At 34.9% G+C, this 17,637-nt stretch overlaps 2 protein-coding genes across 2 annotated transcripts; both read left to right on the top strand.

The window, feature by feature from the left end:
* Nucleotides 1-5,415: 5,415 nt before the first annotated feature.
* LOC131951561 (serine/threonine-protein phosphatase 6 regulatory ankyrin repeat subunit A) lies at nucleotides 5,416-15,638 on the top strand. The gene is made up of 2 exons (XM_059313905.1): nucleotides 5,416-5,459; nucleotides 10,774-15,638. Exon 2 carries the CDS (start codon nucleotides 11,365-11,367, stop codon nucleotides 15,100-15,102), a length of 3,738 nt encoding a protein of 1,245 aa, XP_059169888.1. The 5' UTR covers nucleotides 5,416-5,459; nucleotides 10,774-11,364; the 3' UTR covers nucleotides 15,103-15,638.
* LOC131951672 (ankyrin repeat domain-containing protein 29-like) lies at nucleotides 10,780-11,346 on the top strand. The gene has a single exon (XM_059314031.1). The coding sequence runs from the start codon at nucleotides 10,780-10,782 to the stop codon at nucleotides 11,344-11,346; it is 567 nt and encodes a 188-aa protein (XP_059170014.1).
* Nucleotides 15,639-17,637: the final 1,999 nt, after the last annotated feature.

Here is a 17,637-nt window from a genome sequence, read left to right as displayed (position 1 = left end):
TTTAACATTTATTTCGATAAATAAAACTACTTCACAGTGTGTTTCTTATTTAGTTGGATTGTCAGAATTACTTTCGAACCGTTACGTGTCCCCTATTTATCTATCAAAGGGGAGAAACGAGTCACATAAGTCATTAAAATTTGCAGTTGAGCCTATATTTTACACTAGAGTTTGTGTAATGGATTTAAATAAATAAAGATAACTCGTACCGCAGCTTAAGTATTTTTTTACAAACCAAATATGAAGGCAAAAATGCACGAAAATTAAATTCCAATTTAAAAAAAAAATTAATTATGGTCGGCTGTGGGTCCCGTAAACGGCCTGGTTCCCCCCCCCCCCCCCCCCCCTCTAATTTTCTCCTTGACGGCAAAGTATTAGCTAAAAGCGAGATTTCCCGTTTTTAACTTTCAGTTTCGTGTTACTTTCACTATCGTGTGAGCGAACTTCAGTGTCATTTGGGTAGGGGTTTAATAATATATATGGCAGTGAATTGGGTTATGTAACATTGATATTAATTTCTGTCTTTTATTAAGTATTTTGTAGTGCTCATATCAGTGATTTAGGTTATGGATTAGTGGTGAAATTATTGATTATGCCAGAAGGACAATGCTGTCAAATTCTTAAGTATTTCATGCTAGAGGTTTAACAGAAATAAAATGTATTCGTTGTTTATATATATATATAAATATATATATATATATATATATATATATATATATATATATATATATATATATATATATATATATATATATATATATACTAGACATCCTGCACAACACAAACCAATATCCCATAACGCAAACCCTACCAATGCAGATACGGAAGGGATAGGTACGGGGTTGTGGAGAAGGAGGGTATAATTGCTTAGCGGTAATTTTCAAACATTAAATATAACATTTTCACAATACTACGAAATGTAACAAGCTATACATAAATATGCATTTATATATATATATATATATATATATATATATATATATATATATATATATATATGTGTGTGTGTGTGTGTGTGTGTAGATAAAGTACTTTTGTTGTTTTTTATTCATACCAGATACAAGACAAATTGTTACATTTACACATCATGAAATGTTCACACAGAGAAAATCTCTATAACATAATGCTCTATTAATTTATTTATCAGATTGAGCTATCCAACAAAATATATTTTAAATCTCCAGACACCGTGGGCAGAACTAGCAAGACTCCAATTACGCCTTTCCCTATTGATGCAAAGATATTGATTTGTAAATTTCGATTAGCAAGAGATCGATTTCTAATATTGAATTTAGTTCGCAAATCTGAATAGTTTCAAAGGTCGGCCCGTCTGTGTACATTAAAAACAACAGTCCAACAAATCAGTGCGTCTAACTTAGACTCTACATATTAAATTATTTTATCTCGACATTTTTGCTAGATACTTATGAGAGCTTTCGTTCCTCTTTATGTTCTACTCAAGTCACGGTGTCGATTATATCCTACAATGGTCTAGAGTTGTATACTCAGCGTAATGTTTCTTATTTCGAGTCATGGTCTCAGCTAAATGCTTCTATGTCGAATATTAGACTGGGTGCTATACTTCAAAGTTTGGTCCCAAGCTTCAAATATCGATTCTTATTTTTTGCTATGTACACCAAAGCTCGGATAGTGGTATCATCAAAGAGAGAATGGCGGTCTAAATTCTTAGCCTGTTGATTGACCTACATTTTTTTACCGTCGTCATGGTAATGATGGCTGCCGAAAACGACAATACCGCGATTCCGTTTGTAATAATGTTTCATTGGTCATTTCGGAAATATATAGGGCCTACTTATAGAACTGTGCTAATTCATACAGCCATATAGAACTGTGATCATACATACAGCCATATAGAACTGTGCTAATACATACAGCCATATAGAACTGTGCTAATACATACAGCCATATAGAGCTGTGCTAATACATACAGCCATATAGAACTGTGCTAATAGATATAGCCATATAGAACAGTGCTAATACATACAGCCATATAGAACTGTGCTAATACATACATTCATATAGAATTTTGCTAATACATACAGCCATATAGAACAGTGCTAATACATACAGCCATATAGAACAGTGCTAATACATACAGCCATATAGAACAGTGCTAATACATACAGCTATATAGAACTGTGCTAATACATACAGCCATATAGAACTGTGCTAATACATACAGCCATATAGAACTGTGCCCATACAGCCATATAGAACTGTGCTAATACATACAGCCATATAGAACTGTGCTAATACATACAGCCATATAGAACTGTACTAATACATACATTCATATAGAGCTATGCTAATACATACAGCCATATAGAACTTTGCTAATGCATACAGCCATATAGAACTGTGCTAATACATACAGCTATATGGAGCTGTGCTAATACATACAGCCATATACAACTGTGCTAATACATATAGCCATATAGAACAGTGCTAATACATACAGCCATATAGAACTGTGCTAATACATACATTCATATAGAATTTTGCTAATACATACAGCCATATAGAACAGTGCTAATACATACAGCCATATAGAACAGTGCTAATACATACAGCCATATAGAACAGTGCTAATACATACAGCTATATAGAACTGTGCTAATACATACAGCCATATAGAACTGTGCTAATACATACAGCCATATAGAACTGTGCTCATACAGCCATATAGAACTGTGCTAATACATACAGCCATATAGAACTGTACTAATACATACATTCATATAGAGCTATGCTAATACATACAGCCATATAGAACTTTGCTAATGCATACAGCCATATAGAACTGTGCTAATACATACAGCCATATAGAACTGTGCTAATACATACAGCCATATAGAACTGTGCTAATGCATACAGCCATATAGAACTGTGCTCATACAGCCATATAGAACTGTGCTCATACAACCATATAGAACTGTACTAATACATACAGCCATATAGAACTGTGCTCATACAGCCATATAGAACTGTGCTCATACAGCCATATAGAACTGTGCTAATACATACAGCCATATAGAACTGTACTAATACATACATTCATATAGAGCTATGCTAATACATACAGCCATATAGAACTTTGCTAATGCATACAGCCATATAGAACTGTGCTAATACATACATTCATATAGAACTGTGCTAATACATACAGCCATATAGAGCTGTGCTAATACATACAGCCATATAGAACTGTACTAATACATACAGCCATATAGAACCGTGCTAATACATACAGCCATATAGAACTGTGCTCATACAGCCATATAGAACTGTACTAATACATACAGCCATATAGAACTGTGCTAATACATACAGCCACATAGAACTGTGCTAATACATACAGCCATATAGAACTGTACAAATACATACAGCCATATAGAACTGTGCTAATACATACAGCCATATAGAACTGTGCTTATACATACAGCCATATAGAACTGTGCTAATACATACAGCCATATAGAACTGTGCTCATACAGCCATATAGAACTGTACTAATACATACAGCCATATAGAACTGTGCTAATACATACAGCCACATAGAACTGTGCTAATACATACAGCCATATAGAACTGTACTAATACATACAGCCATATAGAACTGTGCTAATACATACAGCCACATAGAACTGTGCTAATACATACAGCCATATAGAACTGTGCTAATACATACAGCCATATAGAACTGTGCTAATACATATAGCCATATAGAACTGTGCTAATACATACAGCCATATAGAACTGTGCTAATACATACAGCCATATAGAACTGTGCTAATACATACAGCCATATAGAACTGTGCAAATACAGCCATATAGAACTGTGCTAATACATACAGCCATATAGAACTGTGCTAATACATACAGCCATATAGAACTGTGCTAATACATACAGCCATATAGAACTGTGCTAATACAGCCATATAGAACTGTACTAATACATACAGCCATATAGAACTGTGCTAATACATACAGCCATATAGAACTGTGCCCATACAGCCATATAGAACTGTGCTAATACAGCCATATAGAACTGTGCTAATACATACAGCCATATAGAACTGTGCTAATACAGCCATATAGAACTGTGCTCATACAGCCACATAGAACTGTGCTAATACACACAGCCATATAGAACTGTGCTAATACATACAGCCATATAGAACTGTGCTAATACATACAGCCATATAGAACTGTGCTAATACATACAGCCATATAGAACTGTGCTAATACATACAGCCATATAGAACTTTGCTAATACATACAGCCATATAGAACTGTGCTAATACATACAGCCATATAGAACTATCTCATACAGCCATATAGAACTGTGCTAATACATACAGCCATATAGAACTGTGCTAATGCATACAGCCATATAGAACTGTGCTAATACATACAGCCATATAGAACTGTGCTCATACAGCCATATAGAACTGTGCTAATACATACAGCCATATAGAACTGTGCTAATACATACCGGCATAAAGAACTGTGCTAATACATACAGCCATATAGAACTGTGCTAATACATACAGCCATATAGAACTGTGCTAATACATACCGGCATAAAGAACTGTGCTAATACATACAGCCATATAGAACTGTGCTAATACATATAGCCATATAGAACTGTGCTAATACATACAGCCATATAGAACTTTGCTAATACATACAGCCATATAGAACTGTGCTAATACATACAGCCATATAGAACTTTGCTAATACATACAGCCATATAGAACTGTGCTAATACATACAGCCATATAGAACTATCTCATACAGCCATATAGAACTGTGCTAATACATACAGCCATATAGAACTGTGCTAATGCATACAGCCATATAGAACTGTGCTAATACATACAGCCATATAGAACTGTGCTCATACAGCCATATAGAACTGTGCTAATACATACAGCCATATAGAACTGTGCTAATACATACCGGCATAAAGAACTGTGCTAATACATACAGCCATATAGAACTGTGCTAATACATACAGCCATATAGAACTGTGCTAATACATACCGGCATAAAGAACTGTGCTAATACATACAGCCATATAAAACTGTGCTAATACATACAGCCATATAGAACTGTGCTAATACATACAGCCATATAGAACTGTGCTAATACATACCGGCATAAAGAACTGTGCTAATACATACAGCCATATAGTACTGTGCTAATACATACAGCCATATAGAACCGTGCTTGTACGCAAGAAGCAGAACGAGGCATAGTTCAAAGCCCCGATGCCTCCAGCGGACACACATGAGTAAAAATCAATACCTTGTTGAGTCACGTGATAGACGTCACGCCCCATTCGATACCTACCTGCTGTGACGATTCAGTTTCTAATTCCTGTCGTGTTGACTTACTTGTTTCGGCTGTAGGCCTACCATTTTTAAGCGTTTACAGTAAGTAGAAAACAAAAATCATTTTACTTTACACATGTCGTGTAATTTTTATGAGAATGAAATAACCTTATCTCAGTATTTTCATTTATTATATAAGCAACAGTCTTGCAATGAATGTTTTCAACATTAGAATACAAAATTTCTAATTAAGCTCTAGAAGATCAACGCAGCGTTTATTTTAAAACAATGTACTTTACTAAAGAAATGTGGAAACACTGTATAGAAACAGAAACTATCTTGCACAAAGACTGCAGCTAAGTTTTTTTTATTCTGCTTGTTGGTTCGTTTTTTTTTTTGGCAAGTGGATTATCGTACGTAAGCTTAATTTAACTTATTCGTTTATCTTATATCAGCTATACGTTTACCTGAGTATTTTATATATATATATATATATATATATATATATATATATATATATATATATATATATATATATATATATAGGGCCTATATACTATCCTGGGTGATATTAAAACGAATGGGTAAACGCTGTTTATACTCTTGAATGTAATCGTCATTCTTTTAAAATTAGGTATGTGTCATTAAAAACCATGTTACGGAAAATTATTTTTGTCCTTAAAATTTTCGACTTGCACGGATAACTTTGAACAAATTACGTTCAGTAATAAACTCCAGTAAAGTTTTTTACACAATCTATAAAGTCATATGGACAATGGCATCCTTCAGTTTAGTCATGATTAGCGTTACATTTATATTCAGTTTTTTTAACGTTCCGCGCGATGTAATATTCATGGTGGAGTAAATTAGAGAAAGTGTTGTTTGACCCATTATTTGAGCTGCTAGATAAGTCTAACTAAACCTTTATATTGATTAGAAGAGAGCTTATATAAAGCATATTAAACTAAGTGAACTTTATGATTCATATAAGAGGACTTTGGGAATTCCCAAGTCTCGAATCAGACGAGACTCCATCTGACCTCGTAGCTAAGAGACGATACAAACAAACAGGTACAGACCACTGGTACAACATAGATACAACGTTTGCTACAATATCAGTGACGTATTACGTTGGCACTTTGCCTTAAAACATAAATGTGGTGATTCACATTTAAAATAAATCAGCATTCGTTTTTTGGTTAACATTAGGCGTTTTTCATTTCGCTTTATTCAATAAAATATTATCTTTTTTAAGTTCCTTATCAGTCATTTAGACATGCATATCATAATTCATTTAACAGTAATACATTATGTAAATGATTTCCGGCAACATAATAATTAATACTGGCCTTTTTAACGTACTCAAATATGTTTTGTCAGTGAAAATGACGGTTATTTTTTAACCAGAAATGGTTTCAATAAACTAGCAGTTTTTAATGTTATGGATAATAAATGGCAAGCCATAATCCGTGGTCGTAGTTTAAGCAACATTACGTGGGATTTGGTGATAAACATATGTGTTTGTGACTTTTTGAGTTATTTATTAGTTGTTGATTTTTGTTGCAATAGTTAATAGAATGCTAGTAAACGAGTTGGATTGGGATAACTTTATAGGAATTATCAGATCCACTTAATTTAAAGTGTTATTGTAAAAAAGTTCACCTTACAAACCTGACGGTCTATAGGGCAAGTGCAGTAGAGTTCCCTAGTTTCTGTGACCTCGGCATATGAAGAGATAGTGTGGTCAGCACTATGCCCAGCCGCCTTTACTTTCCCTAACGTGAGTTGGGTGGACTCAGGGAGGGTCTACTGACTTGAACCCGGATTCGAACTCGAGACTTAAGGGTTAGCAGTCCAGGTTTCTACCGCTAGAACACTCCGTCCCACGGAGTATATGACTAGTATTGCCTACTTTTTTGTGCCACGTCCAATAACAAAAGCATTTGTCGATGGCAACAAGACCATATCCCAATAGTCATCATAAAAAGGCTTTTGGAATCATTTTCTCGCAGAAGTATTAATATAATATTTTCCTACCTTGTTATGAAAACGTTTTTTATGAAATTTTTAGCACTTTACACATTTTATTTACACTAGAGTTGCATGACTAAAAACTATTGCGCACCTATGAACGGGATGACAAGTGTATTATATCGCGGAATATTTCAATGAGACAGCCTACTAATTTGAACACAATTTTAATTAATTAATAAAAAATTAATTAGGCAACCAATTAAGTCAGATTTAATGTCATGTTGCTTTTTCTTCATATCTTGACCCACGTGCCAACGTTGAATCAAATCTGTCTGTTATAAGTGTCCGAAATTTTGCTCGGGCGTTTCGATCTAGAATGACTGACGACTGATGACAGAGGAAGTGATTTAAATAAAAGCTTGTAAAAAATTCATAAAAAACGTTTAAATAACAAGCTTTTATGTAATAATGCACTAAAAAGTAGAAAATAAATCATACGCTACTATTAAAATAACTATAAAGAATAGCGTGGGCAGTAGCGTACGCAGGGGGGGGGAGCAGGGGGAGCGGTCGCTCCCCCTCTGGCCATTTTCAGCAAAGTGGCGCCTTTTTTGGAAACTTTTAAAACTCAAAGTTTTAAACAATGATATTTGTAAAAAAAAATATTTTTGGTCGGCACAACTATGTAAATCACAAGATTTCTTTTCATGCAGCAATTAAGCATTATTGTACTAGTCTAGTAGTGTCTACATTTACAACACGTATTAACAGCTGCAACAGTTTGCCATTCTAAAAATAACCATTACGATGCATTGCAATGTTTAAAAAACCTCTACGGGTAGTACCACTTGGCAAGAGGGGTGTTAAGTTTAAGGCAACTGTATAATGTATTTGCTTACGAATAATTGAATTAGAAAATGTTATACATAAAACTTCACACATAATTACTTTATATATACACTTTGAATCGTGTGATTAATTTAAAAAAAAATACAATACAGAAACAAATACAACTGATGTGGCATCTCTATTTAAATTTACTGATGAGCAAACTGTGTAGCAGTGGGGAAATTTTGACAAGGTCAAAAACGTCATCACTATGAAGTAGTATTCTTACAGTTTGGGCGATAGTGATTACGATTACAAATTATATGAAACAGTTACAACCCCCCTCCCCCATGGACCCCTCTGTAAAAAAAATATTGTCATAATACCACTGCTACTTATCAGTGGCGTAGCTAGGTCGGGTGTCACCCGGTGCGGCACTTAATGGTGTCAACCCCCCCCCCCTCCCCAGAGGCGTTGCGACCCTTCCCGGGGACAAACTTTCAAATTTTCGATTTGCACCCCCTCAAGTTTTTCTCTATATATTTTGCTATTTTTTTGCCTTGGTGTCACCCCCCTAAATGGTGTCACCCGGTGCGGTCCGCACCCCCCGCACCCCCCTCGCTACGCCCCTGCTACTTATTTAAATCTATTTCTGTAATATGTATGTGTGTAATATATATGTATGTTTAGAACAGTCATCTAAAAACGGACTCTATGTTCACTCTGAGTTGGTTATCTCCCCCCCCCCCCCCACACACACACACCTCACCACCACAATTGTGTAGAGCGACATTAATGTCACACCTAGGTAACTGGGTTGGATAATGGACCTAAAGTGACCGGACAGTGGTGAATGAAGTTGAACCCCCCCCCCCCTCAACCCAACAGAGTTTCTTCCAGGAATTTGTTTTGACATTTATAATTAAATGTGTAGATATATACATATTTATATTAAGAGAGTGATTATTTCACCTATTTTACTTGTCTTAAATAATTTCCCAGGAATTATTATGTAACAATTTTTTTTACAAGAATTACAAAACAGATTGTGCTACGTTCATTGTTTTTGGTTGTAGTGTGTGTATATATTTTTTTTTTGTTTAGATTGATACAATTTTTGTTTTGTCGGCCTACATTGTGTGTTTTTTTCTTATTTCTTCAGAGTGCTACTTTCAATTTATTTTACATCATAGCGAAGTAATGACATACAGCTAGTAATATATATATATATATATATATATATATATATATAATATAATATAATATAATATAATATAATATACACGTATATAGAACGTGTTAAAAATTCGGCGCCTTTTTGTTCTCTTTTCGCTCCCCCTACAGCAAAAACCTGGATACGCCTCTGAGCGTGGGTCAATTTAGTATGTATTGGATACCTTTTTTAATATTTAGGAAGAGACCCACGCTTTTCTTTTTAGTTATTTAATTAGTAGTGTATGATTCATTTTCTACTTTTTAGTGCTTTATTACATAAAAGCTTGCTATTACAACGTTTTTTATGAAAAAAATTCAGTACTTTAAATGTTTTAAATTTACAAAGAGTTGCATGACTATAAACCACTGCGCACTTAATGAACGTGATGACGCGTGTCAAATAATGCGAAATAGTTTGATGAGGCAGCCAACTAATTTGGACAAAATTTTAATTAATTCATAAAAAATTAATCAGGCAACCAATTAAGTCAAATTTAATGTCATGTTGCATTGTTTTCATGTCTTAACCAACGTGCCAACGTTGAAACAAATCTGTCAGTTAGAAGTGTCCGAAATTTCGCTCGGGCGTTTCGATCTAGACTGACTGACGACAGACTGACGACTGACAACAGAGACAGTGAGTTAAATAAAAGCTTGTAATAAATAAACTTGTTTTCTCTAGTAAATGCATTGATCGCTCAAGTGATTTCTAAAAAATATTTTAATGACTGACGCTTTTATTAAATATTGCTAATTTTTATTTTCTTGATTTCAATGCATTTAAAAGATAATAAATCTAATAACAAAATTTTAAATGTTTTTATTTCACTCCTGCTTAGGTCTGCCTCTACTTCATTCAGTTCCTCTCAAGCCTTTGGGACTTTTCCATGTCGTGTTACCTATACCTCAATTACTCATCTTGTGTTTAGTATTTTTTAACATAAATATCAACTTTCCCTTTAAAGTACAATAAATTACAAAGCTCTCGTAAACTATCGTTGTACATACCCACTGAGTAAAGGTACTTCAAACCTGACCTATTGTCCTATCAAGCACTATAAATACAAAAAAAAATGGTAGGCTTACTTATTTCAGGCCACTTAAGTAATTTAAACAAAGCAGTAAAATATTGCAAATTTCAAAGTTTTCCTGTTTGTTCGTTTGTTTGTTTGTTTGTTTGTTTGTTTGTTTGTTTGTTTGTTTATTTGTTTGTTTGTTTGTTTGTTTGTTTGTTTGTGGGTTTGTTGCAAATCTTGTAACTCAATGTTGACCCACTTCTAATATTTTACGTCGATGACAGTCTATCTTTTTTTAAACATAGTTAAATACAAAGCTTTACGTAAAAACAAATATTTTTTAATCAATGTAATTAGTTTATGCATTTTTTTTTTAAATCTAGGATACAATGAGCAATAATCAAATAGTCCAGCGAGTGCTTGACTTAGCTCTGAAAGGAGAGACGGAGAAACTACAAAACTGTAACATCAACTGCAGAAATAGATATGGTATTTCAGCGCTGATGATAGCTGTTATGAAAAATAACCTTCTGGCCTTAAAGACGTTGATATCTGCAGGCGCCGATGTTAATTTAACACGTAACAACTCCAGGTTCATTACAGCACTGACCATAGCCGTCGAACGACAGCAAGTTGAGTGTGTTAAAGAATTAATCAAGGCTGGAGCTTCCTTGGCCTGTCAGAAAGCCATCGATGCTTTAAAGATGGCGAAAAATTATAACTTCCTGCATTTGGTTGTTGAAAGATATCGTGGATTTACTGATCATTCGGATCATAGTCCTTTGACACCGTTTTACTTAGCTAATCAACATAAATGTTTTGATTTGCTTGTCGATTTAATTAATGGCGGAAGTGCAGTCGACATAGAATCACTACAATTTGAAGATTTTATTAGACCTGATATATTTAATGCACTGATTCGCTCAGGTAAAGTCGATGTAAACAAACAATATTGATACGGAAAAACTATACTCATGAAAGCTGTTGAAACAAATAAAATAAATATTGTAAAATTTCTTCTAGAAAAGAGAGTAAATATCAATCAAGAAGACTTTGAAGGAAATACAGCTCTTCATTTCGCATACGGAGGAAAGTCTGACATAGTTAAATTACTTGTGGAAGCGGGTGCTAAGCTTTATGTAAAAAACAAAGAAGGATCGATGCCTCTTCATGTTGCAGCTGATAAATCAGATACAGAAATGATTGAGTTACTGATCAATGCAAAAGTTGATATACATTGTTTGGGCAGATATGCAAAAACAGCGCTAGAAATATGTGTTGAAAAATCAGATTTAAATACAACAACATTACTCCTACAACATGGGGCTGAGGTAAATATTATTAACAGGAGAGGAATTACCCCCCTTATATATGCAGTTATTAAGGAAGATGAGAAGCTGGTAGATATTCTAATTGCTCACAAGGCGGACTTGAACTTTGTTGATCCTAATCAAAATACACCATTAATAAATGCTGTATTAAAAGGAAACAAAAGCATTGTGTCACTTTTAATTAAAGCAGGTGCTAATGTTAACGCAGCATCCACACGCCAATATTACCACGAAACACGGGATCTAAACAAGCTGTTTTTAAATGAGGTACGTGGCACTCAACTTTATTCACCTAAGCATGAACATATTCCTATAAATGAGTTAGTAAGAGACGAATCTGTTTCCAACGTATATTATCTTTACAAACGTAATGAAGGCGAGGAGGAGAGAGCCGACGTTGATTTAACAACACGTACACATACCCCATTACATATAGCTGCACAATCTACTCCTACGATTGTTCATTTACTTTTGGAGGCAGGGGCGGATGTTTATGTCACTGATGAACAAGGAAGGACGCCTTTACACATTGCAGCTATATATGGGAATTTGAGTGTCGTAAAGGAATTGTGCCAATTTGGTGCTAATATAAATGCCGTGGATACATTTAGAAACAGCCCGCTATTCTTTTCTTTACTGTATAACTACAAGGACATTTACAAATATCTGATTGAGTCTGGAGCTGATGTTAACGTGATGTGTGATTCACAATGCTCGCCTCTATACGCTGCAGTCGTTCATAACAATTTAGAGCTCGTTGAACTAATGATGAATCATGGCGCTCTGTGTGATAAGGGTAAAAGATCTGAGCTATTGATGGCCCTGAGCCATGCAAATACAGACATGTCTGTCATGTTACTAAAACATGGGGCTAACCCGAACGTTAAAAACAATGATGAGACTCCCGCGTTGATGCTATGCTTGAGACTTATGAAATGCGGCAGTTTGTCAGTGAAGTATATTACTGCAGCGGACATCTGCTTGCATAGGCTAAGGCTGTTTTCGACAGGTCGTAAGCGCGAGTATAGCCCGTACACTGGCTTCCAGTCAGTTGAAGATTCATACGAGACACCTAAAAAAGTTTTCATCTGTGATACACAAAGTTCAAAAAGAAAAACCCTAACGCTAATCAAGGCGATGCTTGACCAAGGTGCCAACGTTTCATCTACAGATAAGAACGGCAACTCATGTCTGCATGTGGCCGCAGCGTCTTGCAGTAAATATATTCTGGGGTCGTTTCTAATCCACAAGGCGAACGTAAATCATCAGAACAAAAACGGTGAAACGCCGTTAATGGTAGCCTGTATGAGTGGTAATGTCGAGACGGCTAAAATACTTCTCAGGGTAGGGGCTAAAGTGTTCTTGGTTGATAAATTAAGGAACACAGCATTACACCACAGTGTAAGAAACCTAAGTGGATTACTTCCCTTGGTGAAATTGGTTACATCCTACAAAAAAATACGATCTGATGCGAGACAACAGGCACAGAATGCAAAGGCCAGAGCAAGTACTTGCGGCTCTAGCAGTAATGTGCAGCTAGATGATTCTGTTAATGCACCAGCAAGTACTTGCGGCTCTAGCAGTAATGTGCAGCTAGATGATTGTGTTAATGCACCAGCAAGTACTTGCGGCTCTACCAGTAATGTGCAGCTAGATGATTGTGTTAATGCACCAGCAAGTACTTGCGGTTCTAGCAGTAATGTGCAGCTAGATGATTGTGTTAATGCACCAGCAAGTACTTGCGGCTCAAGCAGTAATGTGCAGCTAGATGATTGTGTTAATGCACCAGCAAGTACTTGCGGCTCTACCAGTAATGTGCAGCTAGATGATTGTGTTAATGCACCAACAGCCGCTGAAGTAGATGCAAGAAGTAAACTTCTAATCAATAGGACCAACGTTGATGGAGAAAATGCACTTCATATGGCATGCCTTTTAGGACACATAAACATCGTCATGTTTTTGATTGGGGAAAAATGTAAGATCAATGCAAGAAGTACACTTGGGGAAACACCATTAATGATTGCGGTAGAAAATTATTTTGCAAAGATTGCGAAATATTTGATCGATAACAAAGCAAATGTAAATATAAAAAACAATGAAGGTGACACAGTGTTACATTTAGCTGTAGAACATGGATTACATAACAATAATTATATGCTTCTACATGAGTTAGCACAAAAGTCAGCAAATATCAACGAAACAAACAACGCAGGACGAACGCCACTTTTCTATGCCAACAATGCTCAAGTTGTCGAACTGCTGGTTGAGAAAGGCTCTGATGTTGACATTCAGGATAAAAATGGAGAAACAGCTTTGCACTTAGCAACCAAACACGATAAATCATCAGCGGTTTACCAATTGATAACTAGAGGGGCAAATCTCGATATCACTTCCAAGACAGGTCTCACTGCTCTAATGTACGCTGCTGATATTGGCAGCTTGCAGATCCTTAAACATCTGGTAAATCTTGGAGCTGATGTAAATATCAGAGACTGTGAGGGGATGAACGCTTGTATACACGCTTTTAACGGTTTAAGGAACATATATGACCAATATGATATAGAGGAGTTCGAAGAAATGAATCGTTACATATCAGTGAAGGAGTGTCCCTTCGATATTCTAGTATCTGCTGGTGCTGATGTAAATATAACTGACAATAAAAATCGTTCTCTAATTGTACACACTTTATTAAATAATGAAACACACAAACAACATAAATTAATTACAAAATTTTTAAAACTTGGTGTGGAACCTTTGGTGCCCGAAGAGCATCGATATTTATTGAGAGATTCGTCTTGTTATAAGCAAACATATGGTCCAAAGAGTATTTACAACATAAATATGAATGAATCTCAGCATATGTTTCAGTTTTTTCTAATAAATGGAATTGTATTAGATTTTACACTTAACACTTTCTGTAGTTACCGGGACTCAAATAATTTAAGAACCGCATTTGGGAACGATAAGTTGAATTTCGTTCAGTTCTTAATCGCTACCGGGTGCATCTTTAAACGTGATAAGCAGAGCCTTCTTCGCGAGATTCGCCTGAGAGATAAAACTGGCTTTGACTTAGATTATAACCACACAATACAATCTGAACTAGCTGCTGCCAGAAGAGAACCCTGGCCACTGGTCAAACTAGCTTTTATTGAAGTCTCCACCTTACTTGGGACTGGACCTATGAGAGAAGAAAAACTAAAACAGACCAAACTCCCACCAAGATTACAGCGAACGTTGATGTTTCAAGAACCAATATCAAGATTACCTGTAGAAGACTGGTCTAAAATACCTCTTTGTTTTGACCCAGTACAGTACGAGACTTTACCCTGTCCCAGACCTTTACTCTACTACTGGCCTGTTGGTCATAGACTGGTTGTTTGAACGCATCTAAATAAACATTAAAAGTTTTTTTTTAAATCTCACGTCATATGTAATAATATAAATGATTAATTTGTGCTGTTTATACAAATCGTTAGTCGTTGATTGTTTGAAATTTATATCTTCAAAATGTTTTAAATTTTTTTGTAATGTGCTTAGTATAAGTATACAGTTATATAATGTGTTACACTTGAATTAAAATATTGCCTGATAATTATTTCTACAACTATTGTAATGACCAAATGTATATAGTCTTAAGTTAAATACACATTCAACTATTAGAATAGCTTGAAACATTAAGATAGATCAAACATTGACATGCATGTTTAAATATGAGACACTAGCTGCATATCCTGGTCCCGCTACGGTAAATCTATTTTACATGCACCATCTTAGGAACATAACAAAACTAAACACAAACAAAACAAAAACACAAACTCAAACACAACACAAACAAAACGCAAACACAAAAGAAAACACAAACACAAACGAAAACTGAAACGCAACACACAAAAACTAAAGAAAAAGCAAACGCAAATAAAAACACAAATGAAAACACAAACACAATGCAAACACAAATGAAAACGCAAAAAAAAAACCACAAACGAAAACACAAGCACAACACTCATAATATAAACACAACTTAAATGTAAACATAAACGCATAGTGCTCACGGTGTAGCCCGTGGTGCCAAATCGCACCCTGACCGAGCACTGGCGGACGAGCCTGATCCAATTTAGTCAACGAATATAAAACCTCCAGCTAGTCCGAAAACCGAAAGATAGACACAATAATTAGTAAATAGTTCGTTCAGTGTATTAAAAAAAATTAAAGATTGCCTTTTAGCAATCCATGCTAATTATAATATTCTAACAATAATGTCCTCTTACACATCCGCATAATTTGCATTAACATTTTGCTAGTTATATTATTGCAACAATAATTCCTTCTTGGAGGTCCGCAGATTTTACAGTCACATTTTTTTTTATTAGCGTGAGTTGAATTTATTTTTAAACTACCTCCCTTGGAAAATTAAAAAAACAGTTTAATTAGTTCGTTTTTTCGACCCTATTAATATTAAAATGTATCCACTTATTCTAGGAATCTAAACGAAAATTATATTTGACATTGATCCGTTTAATATTTATTAGCAATGTGCGTGTACTTAATATTTTCAATACGTTATGCAAAAGAGTAAAAACCGTGGCAACTATAAAATAAATTTAAGTCGTTATATAAACAAACCCTACTCAAAATGTAAAAACGGTGCAATGCAAGTAAAAAGCACGACATTTGATGTGGTTTACTTTTATGGTTCCAAAATCCATAGCGATGACGAACTGACACACTACCAGCCCTATTACAGATTAAAAATTTAATTAATTTTCAATATGTTTTGTTTTATATATTTAACACCCATCTATTTATAAAAGAAATACCTTTATATATGAAAAGATTTGATCCTACCTCCAGCATTACAGCAGATATGGTGTAGGCTTGCAATGAAGTAAATATGAGCCAGCCTGAAAGACGGGCCATTTTAAAAAGATGACAATAGTAGCGCTGTAAATGGGCGAGACGAAACAATGTTCGTCAGCTCTAGAGCTGATCTAATATGGAGGTGGATAGAAAGGCCATTACACTAGATCAGGGTCTCCAAACTACGGCCCGAGGGCCGGATGCGGCCCGCGAGGTCCTCTCGTCCGGCCCGCGGAGATCTTTTTGTCTACGGAAAAAACGTTTGTTGGTGATGGCTGAGGAACTTTGCTCAGAAAAATCAAAGACATGCCTGGAAGAAACTGGCCCCCGAACTGAAATTTGATAGTTAATTCAAACTCCCTATTATACAGGGAAAGGATTGTACAGTTTAACATGGTGCATATTATAATTGCTTTTATACATTATTTAATTTTTTTTCTAGGTCTAAGTAATAATTCAATTGTTTTTTATTGTGTTACTTCAGTATTTTTATTTCACTTTGAAATATCAGTTTTAACATTTATTTCTATGAATAAAACTGTTATAATTTGTCTGTCATTGTGTTGGATTGTTACGGATCATCTGAATTAGTTTCCAAAACCAGAGTTGCCGCTCCTTATCTGAACCACTATGACGTCAGTTTGTCTCATGTCCAGACCCACTCAGAATAGTGCTCAAGTAACATGGCAAATAACGGCATGCATTGTTTTTCCTTATCGGAAGCAAGTTTCTGTCATGATATCATCTCCCCTCCCCCCTATATATATATATATATATATATATATATATATATATATATATATATATATACATATATATATATATATATACATATATATATATATATATATATATATATATATATATATATATATATATATATATATATATATATATATATATATATATATATATATATATATATATATATATATAATTGTTTGCTTTGGTGTCCCTATTCCACCAAATGGTAAAAACCGGTGCGGTCTGCGCCCATTGCAAATATTTCTTGTGACACTCAGTGTTAAGTGTATTCTACGGTTCCCAGAAAAAAAAGCG

The sequence above is a fragment of the Physella acuta genome, unplaced genomic scaffold (assembly GCF_028476545.2).
Source record: "Physella acuta isolate Inbredline_101_S28 unplaced genomic scaffold, ASM2847654v3 ptg000066l, whole genome shotgun sequence".
NCBI lineage: Eukaryota > Metazoa > Mollusca > Gastropoda > Physidae > Physella > Physella acuta.
The sequence above is the reverse complement of the archived record's forward strand: the minus strand, read 5'-3'. Positions and strand labels throughout refer to the sequence as shown.